The 17,310-nt window shown below is 42.4% G+C and overlaps 1 protein-coding gene across 1 annotated transcript in view; it reads left to right on the top strand.

Moving 5' to 3' along the window:
- Positions 1-7,228: 7,228 nt before the first annotated feature.
- Positions 7,229-17,310, top strand: part of FAM114A1 (family with sequence similarity 114 member A1) — a 51,142-nt gene continuing 41,060 nt past the window's right edge. The window contains exons 1-2 of the mRNA XM_090266985.1: positions 7,229-7,301; positions 14,129-14,488. Coding sequence (XP_090123111.1) covers positions 14,141-14,488 — 348 coding nt within the window. The 5' untranslated portion in view covers positions 7,229-7,301; positions 14,129-14,140. The remainder of the gene's footprint in view (positions 7,302-14,128; positions 14,489-17,310) is intronic.

Here is a 17,310-nt window from a genome sequence, read left to right as displayed (position 1 = left end):
TTTAGGCCATCTATTGGACCTTCCTGGAATTACTCCTATGTGTGAATTTCCCTTTCCAAGGTTACAGTGCAAAAAGCGTATGAGTCAGCACGTATTATGGACTACAGACTAAAACAGTAATCAAATTTTTAAATTCATATGAGCAAGCAGCTTATGACAATTTCAGTGTGAAGAAAACTGTTTCCAAGGTAGTATTTATCTGTAAGAGTTTGCAGCCTGTACATGAAATTGTCACCAGAGTGGAAAGTGATTGAACTTTGCCTGTTTTCTATTATCACCATACTTAACATTTCCAAAATAATTGCAACTACCCTTATCAAGCAATTTTGGAGCATTATCTTAGCTGGATGAGATATGTTAAAATAAAATAAGCTTAGGTCTGAGATTTTTTTTCAAGTCAACAAGTTTAGTAGTTGATACGTACTCTTGTGTGTAGCCACACCTGGGGGAAATTACATTATGTTTTCCCACATTCTGACCTACATTTAGTGTGATAGCTTTAATTCTAGATTCTAGAATTATAAATAATACTGAGATCCTACAAGACTAATTAAAAATCAGCTTTCTAATGGGAATTTAGAATCATTTCAGAATGATATTGTTAAGTGAACTCAAAAGGAGTCTGGAGGCTTTGGCTAGAAATAAATGATAAAGGTTTATTCAAGGGTCTTAGTGTTTAGAAACTGGAAACACAGGGAGGAGAAAAACCCAAAATTGTTCCAAAGAAGAAAGAAAATCCCCAAGTTCCCAGGCTAGTTAGAACAATAATAGACTTGTTTCCTCATGCCTAAACCGAGTTGATTTCAGTAATTTAGCAGCTTGACTAGAGTGACTCTATTTTATTTCTTCAGTCTGTTTCTCAATAAAAAACAAGGGTTGATACAAAAACAGGGTGTCTGGTTAACCAGAGACTTCGTGCAGCCGAAGTCCCTATTCCTAACACTTTCCACTTAATTAAGGTTCTGTAAAGAGCTGAACGTGAGAGTTAAACCATCGTTCTGTAATTATTCCCACTGCCTGGCATTTACCTCATTGTTACAAAAAAAAAAAAAAAAAAAAAGCAAGTGAAGACCTGCAGTTTGACCCATGACAAAGTTGGACATCTGGTAAGAATCACTTCTGCTTTCAGAAGGAAGGGAAAGACCAGCTTCTTACTATTCATCCTTACTCACCAAACATAACAGGAAGTCTTCTCGGTCCTTAGGAGGATCAGCAAGTAGGTGGGTCTCTGCTGGACCAGAGAAAGGAGACAGCAAGAGAGCAGTGGGTATCCAGAAACAGGCAGAGGGGAGAGGGGCCAGCTGTGGCCTTGAGGAAATTTCAAAGAACACTGGACTAAAGTCTTTAAGCAGATATGCACATCTGGGCCCATACGCACATATCTCTGCTGATGTGGTCACGGTGACTTTAGCACACACTCTTTAGGGCATTGCATAATGCTGCTGGTTTAGAGGAACAAGGAGACTATTCTTGTTTGTGGCTGTTATAATTCTGATAAATGTCTTTAAGAAGATGACAAAAGTCAGGTAATGTGCAAGAGAGCGCAGCTCACAAACAGGCAGTACTGGGCTGACCACATTCACAGCGCCGTGTACCAGCTGGGCGTCCCAGGCTGGGCAAGTTGCTCAACCTCTCAGAAACCCCTTTTATTCACCCACAAAATAGGAATACTTGTGATTTGTAGGAAAGGTAATGAATATAAAGTGGCCGCAATAGTGACTGACACAGAAGAGAAGTCATTATAGTAAGGAGCTTTGGAATTCTACACAAGCCTTACGTTTTTATATGCTGAGGTGGAAAGACTTCAGGATATGCTATTAAGAAAAGCAACGTATAGAGCAGGTGTAGAGAGTGTGAGAGCATTTCTACAAAATCTGGTTGGTAAGACATCTGCATAGGTGATCTTCTTGCCAGGCATTGTTTGAGTCCTTTACAAGCATGAACTCAGCCTTCATAAAGGTGCCGTGAGACGAGTACTATCGTTACACCCACTCAGGGGAGGAGGGGGCAGGTAGTTAACTGTCCCAGGTGGCACTGCTGGTCAGTGGTGGGGCTGGGGTTTGCGACCTATCCCCCATGTCTCTGTGCTTCAGGATTGCACCGCGGTGCCTTATAAGACACCAGGAGTCCTTATAAGACACATTCTTACAAGGAAAAACAGAGAGAAATCAGCAGGCCATTCTGGAAACAGAGGCAGAGATTGGAGTTTTGCAGCCACAAGTCAAGAAGCACCTGCAGCCCCCAGAAGCTAGTAGCCCTGCCAACACCTTGGTTTTGGACTTCTGGCCTCTAAAACTATTAAGAGAATACATTTCTGTTATTTTAAACGACCCAATTTGTGGAAATTTCTTATGGCAACACAGGAAGCTAACACAAGGGTCTACATACAAATGCTGATATATGCATGATGTTTTTCTGAGAAGATACTCAGACTGTTAGCTTTGAGCAGAAGAAGCAAGACATATTTTTATTATGCTATTTTGCCCTGTTTGAATTTTTTAAATATGTACATGCATTACTATTTTATACATTTTTACTTTATAAAATGAAGTAGTATCATAGTGGACTAAGTAAAATAATATAGTCTAAGGCCAGTAAATATACTGGCCCAATATGAACAGAGGTAAAAGCTGCCTTTCTCTTTCCCTGGAAATAAATAAATAAATATTAGTGTCTGCCAATAGCTTTGAAACAAATTATATAAAAAGTTATCAAAATACACAAACTACAAAAAACAAAATTGGTAACTTAATGTTAAATATTGATATTAAAACCAAAATCATCTGTTGCATTAAAAAAGAGATGAGGCACAGTTCAGGAAAGATATTTGTAATACATATAACCACAAAGGATTAACATACAAAATATAATATGTAAGGAATTTCTACAAACCAATAAAAAAATTCCTAAAAAGACCAATGGGAGGGTTAGCAAAGAATATAAACAGATGTATAACAGAAAAGGAAATGGAAATAGCTCAAACCTGTGTTAAGGAAAAGGTCCTTATTAGAATATAGGAAGTACAAATTAAGACAACCAAGAGACACCATTGTACACCCTTGAGATGGACAAAAAAATTAAACCATCTAATAATATCAAAGTGAGAAAACAGCTGTCAAACATGTCCAAAGATTCTAACTTAAATTATGTGGGAGCGAGCCAGGCATCAATATTATTTTTAGAGCTCTTCAGTTGTTTCCATTCCTACCCAGTGAGGATCAGAGCACTCGGAGACCTAACTGTCTTGAGCACATCGCCCTCTACTGGTCCCTATTTTCTCAACTGCATCTTTCACACCTCATAGCCTGGAGGTGAGACAGGTATCCTCAACTCTCAGCAGCTACTTCCGGATCGCTGTTCCTCCCTCCAACCTCGAAACCTATCCCTCCTTGTTGCCACAGTCCACAGGGCCTCATCACGACCTCTTTCATAATTTAGCACCGCTCGGTGTTTAAGTTCAATACCACCCCTGCCATAACTTAGTGATTTCAATAGCTCTATAGACATTCTTTCATCCTCCTGACTAATTAGTTTTTTTATATTCTCACTCCTAATGATCTTTTCCTGCAACCTACCTCATCCTTGCATTCCCCTATTATAACCTAGATATTATAATTACCAATGGCTGTACCCTCTCCAAAATCTCATTGCCAGCATCCCACTTTCCAGCTTCCACCTCCAACTCGTTCCCACTGGTGCCAACAATTCCTTACCCATGCACTGGGCTGAAAGATTATGATCCATCCTTTCAATCATCCCTCTGCATTCACCCAGAGCTACTTGACTCTTCTCTCCTCAACCCAGCTTAAATCCAGTTTGCCACTGGACTACACAGAGCCTGAGCAGCTGAATGTAGTTGGAAAAATACACACCCATGATCACTGTCACACTTAAAATTCATGACTGGGTCCAACCTCAACAGGGAGCAGCAGCATCACCTGTTCTACTCCCCTTCCCTAACCTGTGGACTCCCCCTCTCTTATCTTATACCTCTTCCTCTCTCTTACACTTCTAACCCCTCCTTCCCTCCTCACTCCCAGCTGATGATGGTGCTGCACTTTTCACAAAGAAAATAAATGCAACCAGAAGAGCATTTCCACATGTGTGTTACGTGCCATTGAGTCGCTTCTGACTCCAACACTATGGCAACACTACGACTGAGTGATGTCTACACTGTCCTGTGCTCAGCAGCCCTGCTCAGCTCCTGTAGACTCACGCCGATGGCTTCTTTCATGGAGTCAATCCATCTCCTACCGGGTATTCCTCTTTCCTTTCTGCCTTCTGTTTTTCCCAGCATTATTGTCTGGGCAGTAAGATGTGCCCAAGGTAGGACAGCTTCAGTTTTGTCATTTTTGCCTCCAGGGATGTTTCAGGCTTAATTTGCTCCAGGACTCATTTGTTTGCCTTCCTAAAAGTCCAGGGTATCCACAGACCTCTCACCCAACACCATATTTCAAATAAATTTATTTATCTTTCCTATCAGTCTTTTTCACTGTCCAACTTTTGCTTTGTAAATAGTAACTAGAATGTGGGGTTATGGATGATCTTAGTCACATCCTCCCCCAAAACTCTACCAGCCTACCTGTTCTACGTGTGCTCCTGAATAAACTCCCTGCGTCAAGAGCCAAGTCCTCCCCATTGAGCCCTTAATCCCATTCCTGCTCTCTACTGAAGAAACTCACTCTTGCAATTAGCTTCTCTACTGCATCATCATTTGTCTCTGATGTATGATTCCAGCCAGCATATGATGCTACCATTTTCCCATATTTAAAAATAAAGCCTTTCCTTTGAACCCACAACTTCTTCCTCTTTGCTCCTTTTTATACCAGAACTCCTTGAAAAACTTGTTTTATTCACTGTCTCCAATTATTTTCCTCACATTCTCTCAAGCCCTCTCCAATTAGGTTTCCTTGTCCACCACTCCAGAAAAATCATTTTTGTCAAGATTATCAACGACCTCCACATTGCCAAGGGTCATTTCTCAATTTTTATCTTACCTGTATTAGCAGCAGCATTTAACACAGTTAAAAGATTATGAGAAGTTTTCTTACTTGGCTTCTGGAACCCTAAAGTCTCCCCCACTTCCACACACGTCCCTCCCAGTTTTTCTGCTAAACCACTGGCATTTCTTCCCAATATCCCTGCTCACTTGCAGCTGAGTCCTCAGTATCTTTCTGATATGGAACACCCAAGACATCTAGACCCTGTAGACTCCATACGCTGCTTTATTCCACCACCTGATATATGATCTAGGAAGGGCCTATTTCCCCTTCAATAGGATGAAAGTTCTTTGATGGTAGGATTTTGCTTTGCTTTGCTTCTTATTGTATTCCCAGCACCTAAAGCAGCTCTCAGTACATAACACATGCTAGGAAAAAAAAAAAGTTTTGTTGGATGAATAGTAGAGGCACACTGGTGGACAGTTTCACAATATCCAGTGACCTGGCTCTTCCATTTCTAGTGTGGGATACAAGAAAACATATACAAAGATGGCTGGCCATTGCAACACTGTGCGTAACAGTGAAACATAAAACACACTAAATGCCCCTTGGTTGGGGAATGGATCAGCTGTGGCACAGTCATACAATGGAATTCTATAAAGGCTTTGAAATGAATATACTAGAGCTCTATGCATGAACATGAATGGTTATCAAAACCATGATGTTGAGCAAACAAGTGTACAGGATGTTATTTATGAAATTTGAAAACATTGAAAAACCATTCTGTATAGTGTGAAATTGAAAAACATTGAAAACCCATTCTGTATGGTGTTTATGGGAGAGATATGTGCAGTGAAATATAGAAATATGGGAGGGAAGGGTATACAACAGCCTCAGGATGGTCATTACCTCCAAGGAAAGTGGAAAATGAAAGAGACAGGGTTTCAACCATTTATGCAACATTTTTTCTTTTAAAGCCAAAAAATTGCTAAATCTAAGCATAATCATAATATGCTCTACTTTTTTTACACAAATAAGGATTTGTCATATTATTCTCTACCTTTCTATATATTTTAAATACTCCAGAATTTTTTAAACGAATAAAAAAAATCTTTTACGTTGCAGAAAAATATAAGTTTTGAAATAAAACCTGGTGGGGTTGCAAACAACAGCATTTGAGTAAAAGAGCCTAATTTACAGCCGGCAACAAAACTCGTTGCTAGGCTTGCTTGGTTAATATTCTTTTGTTGGAAGGGTGTGTTTAGGGTCAAAGGAGAAAAGGAAACCAGCCCTGTGAAAAGGAAGATCTGATTGGGCCTTTGGCACAGCAGGGGCGGGGCAAGTGCAGCAAAGGTTCGAGCTGCCCCACAGGCAGGGATGTTTGTGTCATGGGGCATCAAAAGACTTCTGTCACACCAGCCACACAATTTACTAACACTCGCAATTGCAGAGCTCAGAAAGAATAACTGTTTTTTAAATTACATAAAATACCCACGTATAATTTTCAAGAATAGGCTCCTACTATGCAAGCACTCTACTACACTTGCCCTGCCCTCGACTTAATCTGCCTCTATGGCAGTCCTTCCATATCAATGAATTCGACGTACAGACATAATTTTTAATGGCTACCGTATACCGGACTGTTGGAAATTACTGCAGTTTATTTCACCAACTCTTTATTGTGGGACAGGTTGTTTCCGGTTTTCTCTGGCATAAACACCTACAATGAACATATTTGTACATTCCACTCTTAGGACAAATTCGCAGATGTGGAATTCCTGGACCAAAGATCACGTATTTGAATTTTGATCCACATTTCCAAATAGGCCTTGTAGAAAGCGCTTTTGTGTGTTTTGTCCGGTGGTTTTAAATCAGATCGCTCTCCCACAGAGTCAGAGAGAGTTGCTTAACGCACAATCGCACAATCTGCAGATGCAAACTCTTGCTGAACTGGAGCCACTCCTTCCCGGTGTAACTGTCCGCGGACTTTTCAGGGCACTTTTATTACAGGGAGAAAAGGAATCCTGCGAATCCCGAGCCCCGTTCCGGGTGGGGTGGGCGCCTCTCCGACTCTCTCGCCCCGGGCACAGAACTGGAAAAGTCAAGTTTCCCAGGGAGGGTCAAAAGCACCGCTGGGACCCTCCCAGCCCAGGGGGGAGGGGGTGGCCAGGCGCCGCAGCAACGCTCTGGAGCTGGGTCCGGGTGCACGCGGGGCGGAGCCCGACCTCGGGCCGGCCGCGGGGCGGGGCGCTGGGCCCAGTGTCCCCCTCCAGGCCCGCCCTCCGGCCGCGTCCCCGGCCTTGCAGACGTGGCGGGGCGGGACCCGCCCGGCGCTCCTGCGCGCACTCGCCACCCTGAGCGGTAAGATCCTGGGGCACCCTCTCCCAGTCCCCTTCTCTCGGGCGGGCGGTGACAGCGGGATGGTGGGGAAACCCCGCCGTCGCTCCTTGTCCTGGCCCCCGAATCCGGCCCGCTGCTTAGTGCAAAACCTTCGGCAAGGAGTTGTCACCGGGTGTGGGACCCGGTAGGACCGGGCTTGGGGGTAAAGGTCCGGGGAGGCGCGGCCGGCGCTGCCGAGGGCCCTGCGTGGGTGTGGGCGTGTGAGTGTGTGTGTGTGAGTGTGTGTTGCTCCGGGTCCACGCTCATGCACACACCCACACGCCCGCTCTCCGGGTCTGCACCCTCGGCCAGCGGGAACCTCCGCGAAGCCTGCCTTGAGCGCCCAGCACCAAGCAAGTCTAAAAAAAGTTTCCCCAACGTCCCAGGTCAGAGTCAGAGATAGGCTGTAGGGTCCAGGCAGCCAGGGGCACAGAGGGAGCAGGTCCTGGAAAGGCAGAGGCCTCCATCCTGGGGTTCGCCTGCCTTTGAACTTGGAAAACCGATGCAGGCCTGACCTCCAACTGTAGCTCATCATCCCTCCCCCTGCAAATCCACATCCTGCCTTCCACCCCAGCCAACATCTAAGCTGGTTCCACCTTGATTCACAGCCCTGGGTTTGAACTCCACTCCCTAGCCCAGTCCCTCCTTCCCCCCTTCCCCGCCAGTGTTCTCCTAGTCTCCCCTGGAATCAGGTGAGTATTTCCAGCTGTCTCAGATCAGGCACCTGAACATCACTGACTTTTTCCAGAGTAGGAAGACATGTCTGTGTGGGCTGTGAGGCCTCTACCTATGCCCTACTGAACCCATCAGTCATCATCCTAAACATCTTGAGGGATACAAACAGGTGACTTTTAGAATCAATGTGTCTTGAGCTCCAGGAGACCTCAGCCAACCTGAGGAAACTGAGGATGAGACCACCTTTTCTCCTGAGAGGCCTCGTTCTGCCCTCTTTTCTTCCTGGTGGTCCCTTTCCTGTCTCACTTATGTTCCTTCTGTGTTCTCGCCTTCCTTTCCTCCGTCCAAATCTGATAAACTCCTTACACTGCAAGCTTTAAGTAAAGGAATGAACCTTTCAGGGTGGAATGTGAGGCACAAGTGAGCCAGTGCAAAAGGAATTTGAGGGTAGGAGGGGGCCTTCCTGAATCTCATGGATTCAGTCCATGTAAGTAGTCATTTATTGTACTTATAAGACCAGCCTAAATCAGACGTTGTTTCTCTTTAATCAATACCAAACAATATACTTCAGTTCAGTAAATATTTGAGGGTAATAAACCAAGCTAGGTGCTTGCTGGGCATAGTCCTGGAGGAGACAATGACAGAAACAAATACCCCTTATAAATGCAATAGAATTATCGCAAAAAGTACTGCAAAAACATACATGAGACACCACTTTATTCTTCGGAAGGAGAAGGGCAAATTAAGGAAAATTTCCGAGTAAAAAGTGACATTAGGCATTGAGAAACAAATAGGAGTTTGCGAGGCATGTGGAGGCAGGGCAGCTGGGTAGAGGAACCAGCAGAGCAAAGGCAGGGAGGTGTGGGCACCCCTGATGGGGTGTCTGCTGAGGCAGGAGTGGAGGGTGTAATGAGAGGGGCAGGAGGCAGAGAGATAGACTGGGGTCAGATCATGGGGGCCACAGAGGCTGTGCAAAGGTGTCGACACCTAATGGCTTCTAAGCAGGAAACAAAGAGTTGTCATCTGTTTCAGAAGATGGCAGACATGTGGAGGCTACCCTGGAGGAAAAAGAGCCTGGGTGCTGGGCATGTGTCCTTGTCAAGTTCCACAGGAACTTTTACTAACTGATCAAGAAGCTCTCATCCAGAGTTTTTATTCCCCGTCCTTTACTGACCTGCACCTTTTTTTTTTTTTTAATTGGGGGAAGTTATTTCACACAGGGCATTGTGTTACTAAATTCTTATTTTGCCAAATGAGGCCATTTAAAAAAATCTATCCACTACACCACTATTTCATAAAAATGAAAGACACTTTAGGACCAAGAAAAGCATGAAGGCTAAACTTGCAAGATGAAGGCAGTCCTCTACATTTAATAAATTTAGATTGATGAAAAACTTGCTATCTTGTCCTCATTTTTCTCTGCCATCATGGACTCATCCCAGTCCTGCAGTCTGGTGTTTGAGAACAAAGTATTCATATCATTTTGTCCATCCTTACTCTACAGAGGAGGAAGTGAGTAAGTTCTATGCACATAGAGAGACGGTGGGACCAGAGCACAGCTCTTTCCACCTCAGAATACCATCCTTCCTGCCCTTGCTACTCCTCCACGTGGCCTCTCGGCCCAACCACACAGACGTCCATCCTGAATATCTAGAATTTATTTCTGATGCTGGACATTTGCATATACTCTTATCCTATCATGCTTAAATAACCATATCAAGGTCATTTTCAAAGTTCTCCCTTGCGTGAGGTCAGTCTATTCATTTTTTCCTTATATGATATGCTGTTTTACATCATATAACCAACTCGTGTTAGCTGAAATCATTTCCTGCACCTTCGCCGACCAGGAATAAAATATAAACAGATAATTCATTTCCTGAAGGATAGTAATCATGTCTTCTCTTTTTAACATTATTTTTGAGAGCATTTGGGTATGGCTGAATTTACCCATGAAAAAAGCTATGTTAGTCCCAGCCCACAAAGGCTTCATTATATGCCGCCCCTCCTCTCCTTGGAATTTACTGAAGAAGCCTCCTTGTTTCGGTGGGTTGAGTCTCCCGAGCGTCAGAAAGCCACAGACTTAGCTGCAGTGATGAATGTTGCAAACCATAAATCAGGAGAGATGTCGAAGTCTGACAGCCTATGGGAAACCCAGGCAGAGATGGGGGCTGTCCCAGGAAACAGTGTTGGTGGACGCCAACAGAAATGGCTGTGTATTTAGAACCTACAATTTCTGATGATTTCAGACAAAAAGGCACAGTCTTCAAAATGAGTATATCTCTCCTGTCATAATAGAATCCACAGTAGGTAAAGGTTTACCAAAAAAACAAAGAAGACCTCTCTTGTTTTGGTTTAGGGGAAGATGTAGACCTGTAACAGGCAGAAGTAAATAGATTAGAGATATGTATAACTGGAAGTTAAAGTAGGGCTGAATAGTATAGTTACCATTTTTCTATATAAACATGTAAAATATATAGTCTTTCTGAAATGTATAAGTTGTCCACAAATATTTTTTAACAGTATCAGTTCAACACCATAGAGATGACTTCCTGGGTATTTCCAAAGGAATGGCTTCGTGTTGTTGGTTGAATGCAGAGCAGCCGCAGAGAAGAGAAGTTTTGTTGCAGCTCTTGGGCCACTAGAGATGGGTGAGGGCTGTAGGTCTCCTCTCGTGCAGCCTCCCTACCAAGAGTTCTGCTGCACCCTTGCACTAGTCTAGCAATGAGGTTCAATTTTACAGCTTGTCCCTGTAAGACTGAGGAAGTCGTAGCCCTGTCCTTTCAGGCCTCTGGGGAGGATGCAGGTAACCTTCTTGTCAGGTTCAGAGTTTGGTGTTCTCCCACAATCAGCTACAAGGACTAGAAAAATTCTACCCCACCGCATAATAAGCTGCTGCACTCAATAAGCTCTTATGCCCTGGTAATGGGAGGGCAGAAAGAACCTGTATGTTATTTTGGCCAGTCCACATATCTTAAGCCCCATTTCCATTTCATCAGTAAGAGTGATTTCTAATATTCCTATGCTAATTAGCACAACCTGAGGTACCTATCAGAGAGGGTGGAAGTTGAACCCTCTCAAGAGGTGAACTCTCAGTTACAGATGTTGAAATGCTAACTAAAGACCTCTGGAGAGCATGTTCCTGAATACGGCACTTCAGATGTTAACCAACCATTCCATGGTATAAATGACAACCCACACACGTCACCTGCTATGTGTTGTATGTTAGCATTATGAATGGTATAACACATTTAGGGCAAAGCACACACAACAGGGTGTTCATAATGCTTTTTATTTGCCCGTGAATGTTTATCATAGCCAGGTTTATGTGCCTACTTATACTGTAGAAAAGTGAAATCGTTTGGAGCTTCTTAAAAAATCCAGATTAATGATTAGAATTTTCAATTATCTTACAGAGAAATTAAAATACACAATGTCTATGACCAGCTGTTGATGAACCAAAAATAGGAATAAAAGTGATGTCCCAGCATCATTTACTCAGGTACCCATTCTCCTTACGGCCCTGTCCTGAGGACCCAGTTAGGATAGGATAAATGAGGACAGGGAACTCTAGGCCATAGCAATCAAGCAGTGTCCTAGGCCATGCTTCAGCAAACATTTTCTGTAAAGGTCCAGATAGTAAATATTTTAGGCTTTGTGACTTTGTAGACCATATGGTCTCTATCACAACTACTCAAGCCATAGACAATGCATAAGCAAATGAGCATGTCTGTATTCCAATAAAACTTAATGTACCAAAACAGACGGAAGGCTATAGTTTGGCAACCTTCATCCTAAGCCAATCCTGACAAGGTTTTCCCAGAGATTTTATAAGTTTCCTAATGATAATAGTTTTTCAAGTACCTTCCCTCAATCCCATTGCCCTCCCGTGAACCACAGTAACTACCCTTTTCTGTACAGGGGCCTTGCATCATTCTTTACTGTGTCAACTAGGCACTGACCATACTCATTGACACACCATCTCCAGTCTTGAATATTGTGGGTTATTGGAGAAATGTGGGTGCCATTAAATGAAACACAAAAATTGAGTGGAAGATCTAGTATTAATTGTAAGTCTACAGATTTCTTTTTGGACAGGAAGAGAGGTTGAACTGACCATTAGAACGTCTCCAGAGGTAGCATTTTTTTATAACAGCATTATTAAGACACAAGATGATGTATTACATATATATTCTTAGTATATTAAGATGTAATTCATATACCATAAAATTGACACACTGCAAAATTTACTCTTTTAAGTGCACAGTTCAGTGGCTTTTAATATATTCACACTGTTGTACAGCCATTATCACTATCTAATTTTAGAACATTTTCATCACCCGTGAAAGAAATCTGTATCATTAGCAGTCATTCCTCATTCCCCCTCCCTTCTGTCTCTGGAAACCACTAATTTACTTTCTGTCTCTATGGACTGGAGGTGGATATTTGAGACTGACAACATGAAAATGGTGTGTAAAACAGGAATGTGATTCACCAAGAGGCAGAGTGTAACAGGAAAAGGAAACAGCCGGACAACAGGTATTTGAGGGAATAAGAGGGCTGGCTTGTGCACTTGAGTTCTTCCTAAGCCTACACCACCAGTTGGCCATTATGTTAAATGGCTTCTCACATTCCATGGTTTTAGCAGCAACCTGAGATGTGATCAACTGGTAAACATCTAGGCCAACAAAAATACCCATTGATTTGCATGAAACTTGGCTTCTTATGTAGTGAGAACACTGCCTTCATTTTATCCAAAAAAAAAAAATTATCGTCCTGAACTAGCCTTCTGGATCTCTGTTATCCAGTAAGGTAGCCACTAGCCATACATAGGAATATAAAATTTAAATTTAAATTACATAAAATTAAAAGTTTTAATGTGGCACTAGCCACATTTCATATGCTCAATGGCTGCATGTGGCTGTTAGCTACCTCATTGGACGGTGCAGATATAAAACATTTTCATCATCACAGAAAGTTCTGTTGGGCTGCACTGTTCTACATGACATCCACATGGTACCAAGTTTTCTGTTTTGTAGGTTGTTCTGTAATGGCTACATTCCTCATTTGGCTTAATACATCACTTCTTCCCATTTCATTCTTGTGTGTCCCTCTCTAAACTATTGTCCAAACAGAGCCCCGGCCTTCACCAGCTAGTACCCAACAAAGCACACTTAGGTGTATATGTGTCTTCTTCTCAATGTGAATCTCTGATAACATGGTAGAGATAAATATCAAATATTTTTTGATAAGCTCGGGTTTTTTCTGTGCTTATTCTCATTATTGCTACAAATACAATCAATAGAATCGTGCTAACTAAAAAACTTCACAGATATGAATAATATGCCTGGTTACCATATACATAACCCTGCATACCAAGCAAGAGATCCATGAAAGGTAAAAGATAGCACTGTAGATTTTATTTTTATTTTTATTTTTTTAATTTTATTTTTTGATTTTTCAATTACAGTTGTTCCATTTTTTCCCCATTGCTACCCCCCACCCAGCCCACCCCTTCTCCCAGCACTGTAGGTTTTATTAGTTTCCTATTGCTGTTGTAACAAATTATAACAACCTTAATGGCTTATTACAACACAAATTTATTCTCTCACAGTTATGGAGGTTAGAAGTCCAAAATCAGTTTCATTGGGCTAATGGTTGGTAGGGCTGGTTTCTTCTGGAGTCTCTGAGAGGAGAATAGTTTCCTTGATTTTTCCAGGTTCCAGTGGTCACCTGTATTCCTTAGCTTGTGGCCCCATCATTTGTCTTCAAAGCCATCACTTCAGTGTCTGCTCCTGTCATCACACCACCTTTTCCGTTTTGTAGTCAAGTCTCCCTCTGCTTCTCTCTATAAGGACCCACCCAGATAATCCAAGATAATCTCCCTTATAAAAGATCCTTAATTGGATCATACCTGCAAAATCCCTTTTGCCATATAAGATAATATTCACAGATTCCAGGGATTAGGACATGGATGCCTTTGGGATATAGATTCAGTCTACCCCAAGGCTACATGAGCTTCTTATTGGTTGAAAAAGTTTACTCAAGCAGATGTAATTTAACTATTCAGGGCTTTGAATTAAAGTTTAACAATTCATATTAAAGCAGAAAGTTTTTGTTTGTAACCATGTTGACAGATAATTTTAAAAATGTCTGATGATGCCGGTAACACTTCAGCCACTGGAGACAAAGCAGAAATTCCCAAGAGACCCAACAGTGATTCTTTACCCAAAGATGCAGAGGTGCCCTGTGAATCGGCTATGATTTCCAATGAGCCAACCCTGGCTGACCCCAGAGGAGAGGTGCATGAAAATGCAGCCATTCAGGGTACAGAGACTGCTGAAACTGGACACCCTGAGCCGCCTGAAGACACCAGTGCCGTGGAGACCCCACTCCATGGAGAAGTGACTGAGGATGTGCTTGCCGAGTGCATTGACGCCGTCAGCCTCGAGGCAGATCTTGGATCCGAAATACCCCTGAAAGAACAGACTAATCCGGTAGGAGTGGTTTATTTGATTCAGTTCAATTTAACTTCTTACTGATAACCTACCATAGGCCCAGATTTGTGCTAAATTCTGTGGGTGGGGTTGGCCATTCAGAATATACTGTGATATCACCTCTGTCATCAAAACTGTGTTGTGTGGTGAGAAAAGGAATACTTGGGAATATTTGGTCATTATAATATTTGCATTTTGATAATTGTGTTATTAATAACAGCCACCAATAATTGGATATATCTGGTGTGCCAGGCACTCTGCTGGCCACCAGATGTGTTATGTAGTTCACTCCATGCAACAGTTCTTAGAGGTTCTAAGCTATATATTAGTAACATCAATTTATAGACAAGGCAACCAGGCTTAGAGATTTTAAACACCCCAGTAAGGTTTTAAGCTACTCAGTAGTAAAGTCGAAAATATTGTAATATTGAACATGAGTCTAAATTATTAATGAGCCTGATTCCACCCTAACCAAGTCAATGTTTCTTTAATGTCACTTAAATTTTAATGCATATTTACAAATCCACTATGAAGATCTTAGACATTCAGATCACATTCAGACCTTCAGATCATCATATACCTGGTCACCATCCAGGGAACCAGAGGCAGAGCATGTTCAATGCCCCTGATCTCTGGGGGAAAAGAGGAACCACTGGCTCCCATTTGGAACCTTGTGCCCATCAACACAACCATTAAGCTGGGTTCTGTTGGCACCTTCACCTCCATTCGTGTGGGGACAGGTGGGGTAGGGAGGCCCCCAGCATGGAAGGAATAGGACGGCTGCTCACCTCCAATCCTGCCGTCTGGAGTGATGGGGGAACGGGGGTCACCCCTCAGCCAGGCCCTGCCCTGCTCATCCTGAACTATGCCACCCAGATCACATCCTTGAAGGGACTTGGCTGCCTGCCGCAGGGGAAGGGTACTAAACAGGAAACTGAGGTGGGGGCTGGCCTTTCATTGTCCAACCTATCATTAAGTCTGTCAATTTGGACAAGACACCTAATTCCTCTGTGCCTCAGTTTTTCCCTTTATAAAATGAAAAATTTGCACGTGAAGACCACTTGATATCCTTCTGACTAATGTTTTATGATTCTTTTATTCAAAATTAGCTTCTCTTTTAATTTTTTCTTTTTTTCAATTACAGTTTACATTCAATGTTATTTTGTAGTAGTTTCAAGTGTACAGCATAGTGGTTAGACAATCACATACTTTACAAAGTGTTCCTCCGATATTTCCAGCATGCACCTGGCACCATATGCAGTTATTACAATATTACTGACTATATTTCCTATGCTGTACATCACATCCCTGTGGCTACTTTGTAAGTGCCAATCTGTACTTCTCGATTCCTTCCCCTTTATACACAGTCCCCCAAAACTGGCTTCTTAGTTTCCTTAGAACTGTTCTAAGATGAGGTGGGCTTTCTTGGGGAAGAGGCTGTTTTCCAAAACTGGTGATGCTCAAACAAAACCAAGCAGTGATGTCAGCTGGAAGTCTGGGTCAGATATGGCCCACACAAATGCACAATTTTGTTTCTGAATTCAGAGTTCACAGACCCTTTGAAGCCACCCAGGGACCCTGTGAGAGGTTAAGAACTCCCGGGCTAGAGGTCCTTAACTCCAGCTGAGCATCTCAACAACTGAGAAAGCTTTGAAAAAATGCTGATGCCAGGGTCTGTATTAGGTTGGGTTCTGCAGAGAAACAGAACCAATAAGATACCTATTTATATCTCCTATACTTACTGACTCCGGAAACCATTTTCCTGCCACACTATCTTTCTATTGTGGGGAACATTGGTTCCCAATTTTTATTATGAGTGCCACTGTTAATAAATACCTTTGCCCATTAAGAAAACTATATCTTAGCCACACCATTCTGACTTGAGATGACAAAGAAACTACACAAGTTCCACTAATTCAAAATATGTGTGCTCCTGATGCCTCAGTTATACATTTCAATTTCAGGCTTCTAATAATTATAACAAGTTTGTTAATAAAGATAAACAATAAAGTCAGTATGTTCCTATACATTGGCCTCCTTAAATTTTTTGAGCAAATTGAGTGGATCCTGCTGTTGAAAGCACTTTTTAAATCTCCTTGATGCTATGAAGATGAGCTGATGGGCAGACAGACACTCCCCTGCTCTCCCAGCACAACACTGTTAGCTTCCAAGGACTTTGGGGAGGTGAGCATTTCCCCAGAATGAAATATCACAGAATTATCTGGATGGAAGTGCAAATATTGGCCACAGAGTTGGGCCCGTGGCTCTGGGTGTATGAGTGTGGCATTGCCTTCAGGAGCTCAGATAGAACCAAGGTGTGAGAGGAACATCTGTGAATGTGTTTGTTCCAGGAAAGGCAGAAAGCCGATAGGGCTGCTTGGAAAGGATATCATTTTCACCTGGGTCATGTTTAAACCCTTCTAGGTGGTTGAAGTTGAGTCTCTGTTTAAGGATTACCAGCAAAGGGGATTCTACTCTCCCTTTTGGTAACCTATTCTTTTATCTTAAGTTGATGGTAGAAGAAGTCCGTTTGTGCCTCATCTTCAAGCATTGTGCGTTGGCTCTATTTTATGTACCCTTTGTGGGACACTTTCAAGAAGTCCTCTTGTAGTGATGAAAACAACTTTTTCTGATCCAAAAGAGAATGAACTCTACAAAAAATCATGAATCAAAAGTTTATTTACAAGTTGACTATTTGGATCTTGAACACGGGTCCCCAAGGAATGGCAGGTCCTATAGGAGAATGGCCAAACTCAAAAGCCTGTTTGATCCCAGGTATATCTGAGCCAAAAAACATCTCATAATCCTTTAAAAAACTTCTA

This window comes from Furipterus horrens, unplaced genomic scaffold (assembly GCF_987537825.1).
Source record: "Furipterus horrens unplaced genomic scaffold, mFurHor1.1.pri manual_scaffold_2, whole genome shotgun sequence".
Taxonomy (NCBI): domain Eukaryota; kingdom Metazoa; phylum Chordata; class Mammalia; order Chiroptera; family Furipteridae; genus Furipterus; species Furipterus horrens.
Note: the sequence above shows the minus strand (reverse complement) of the source record. Positions and strands in the feature narration are given on the sequence as shown.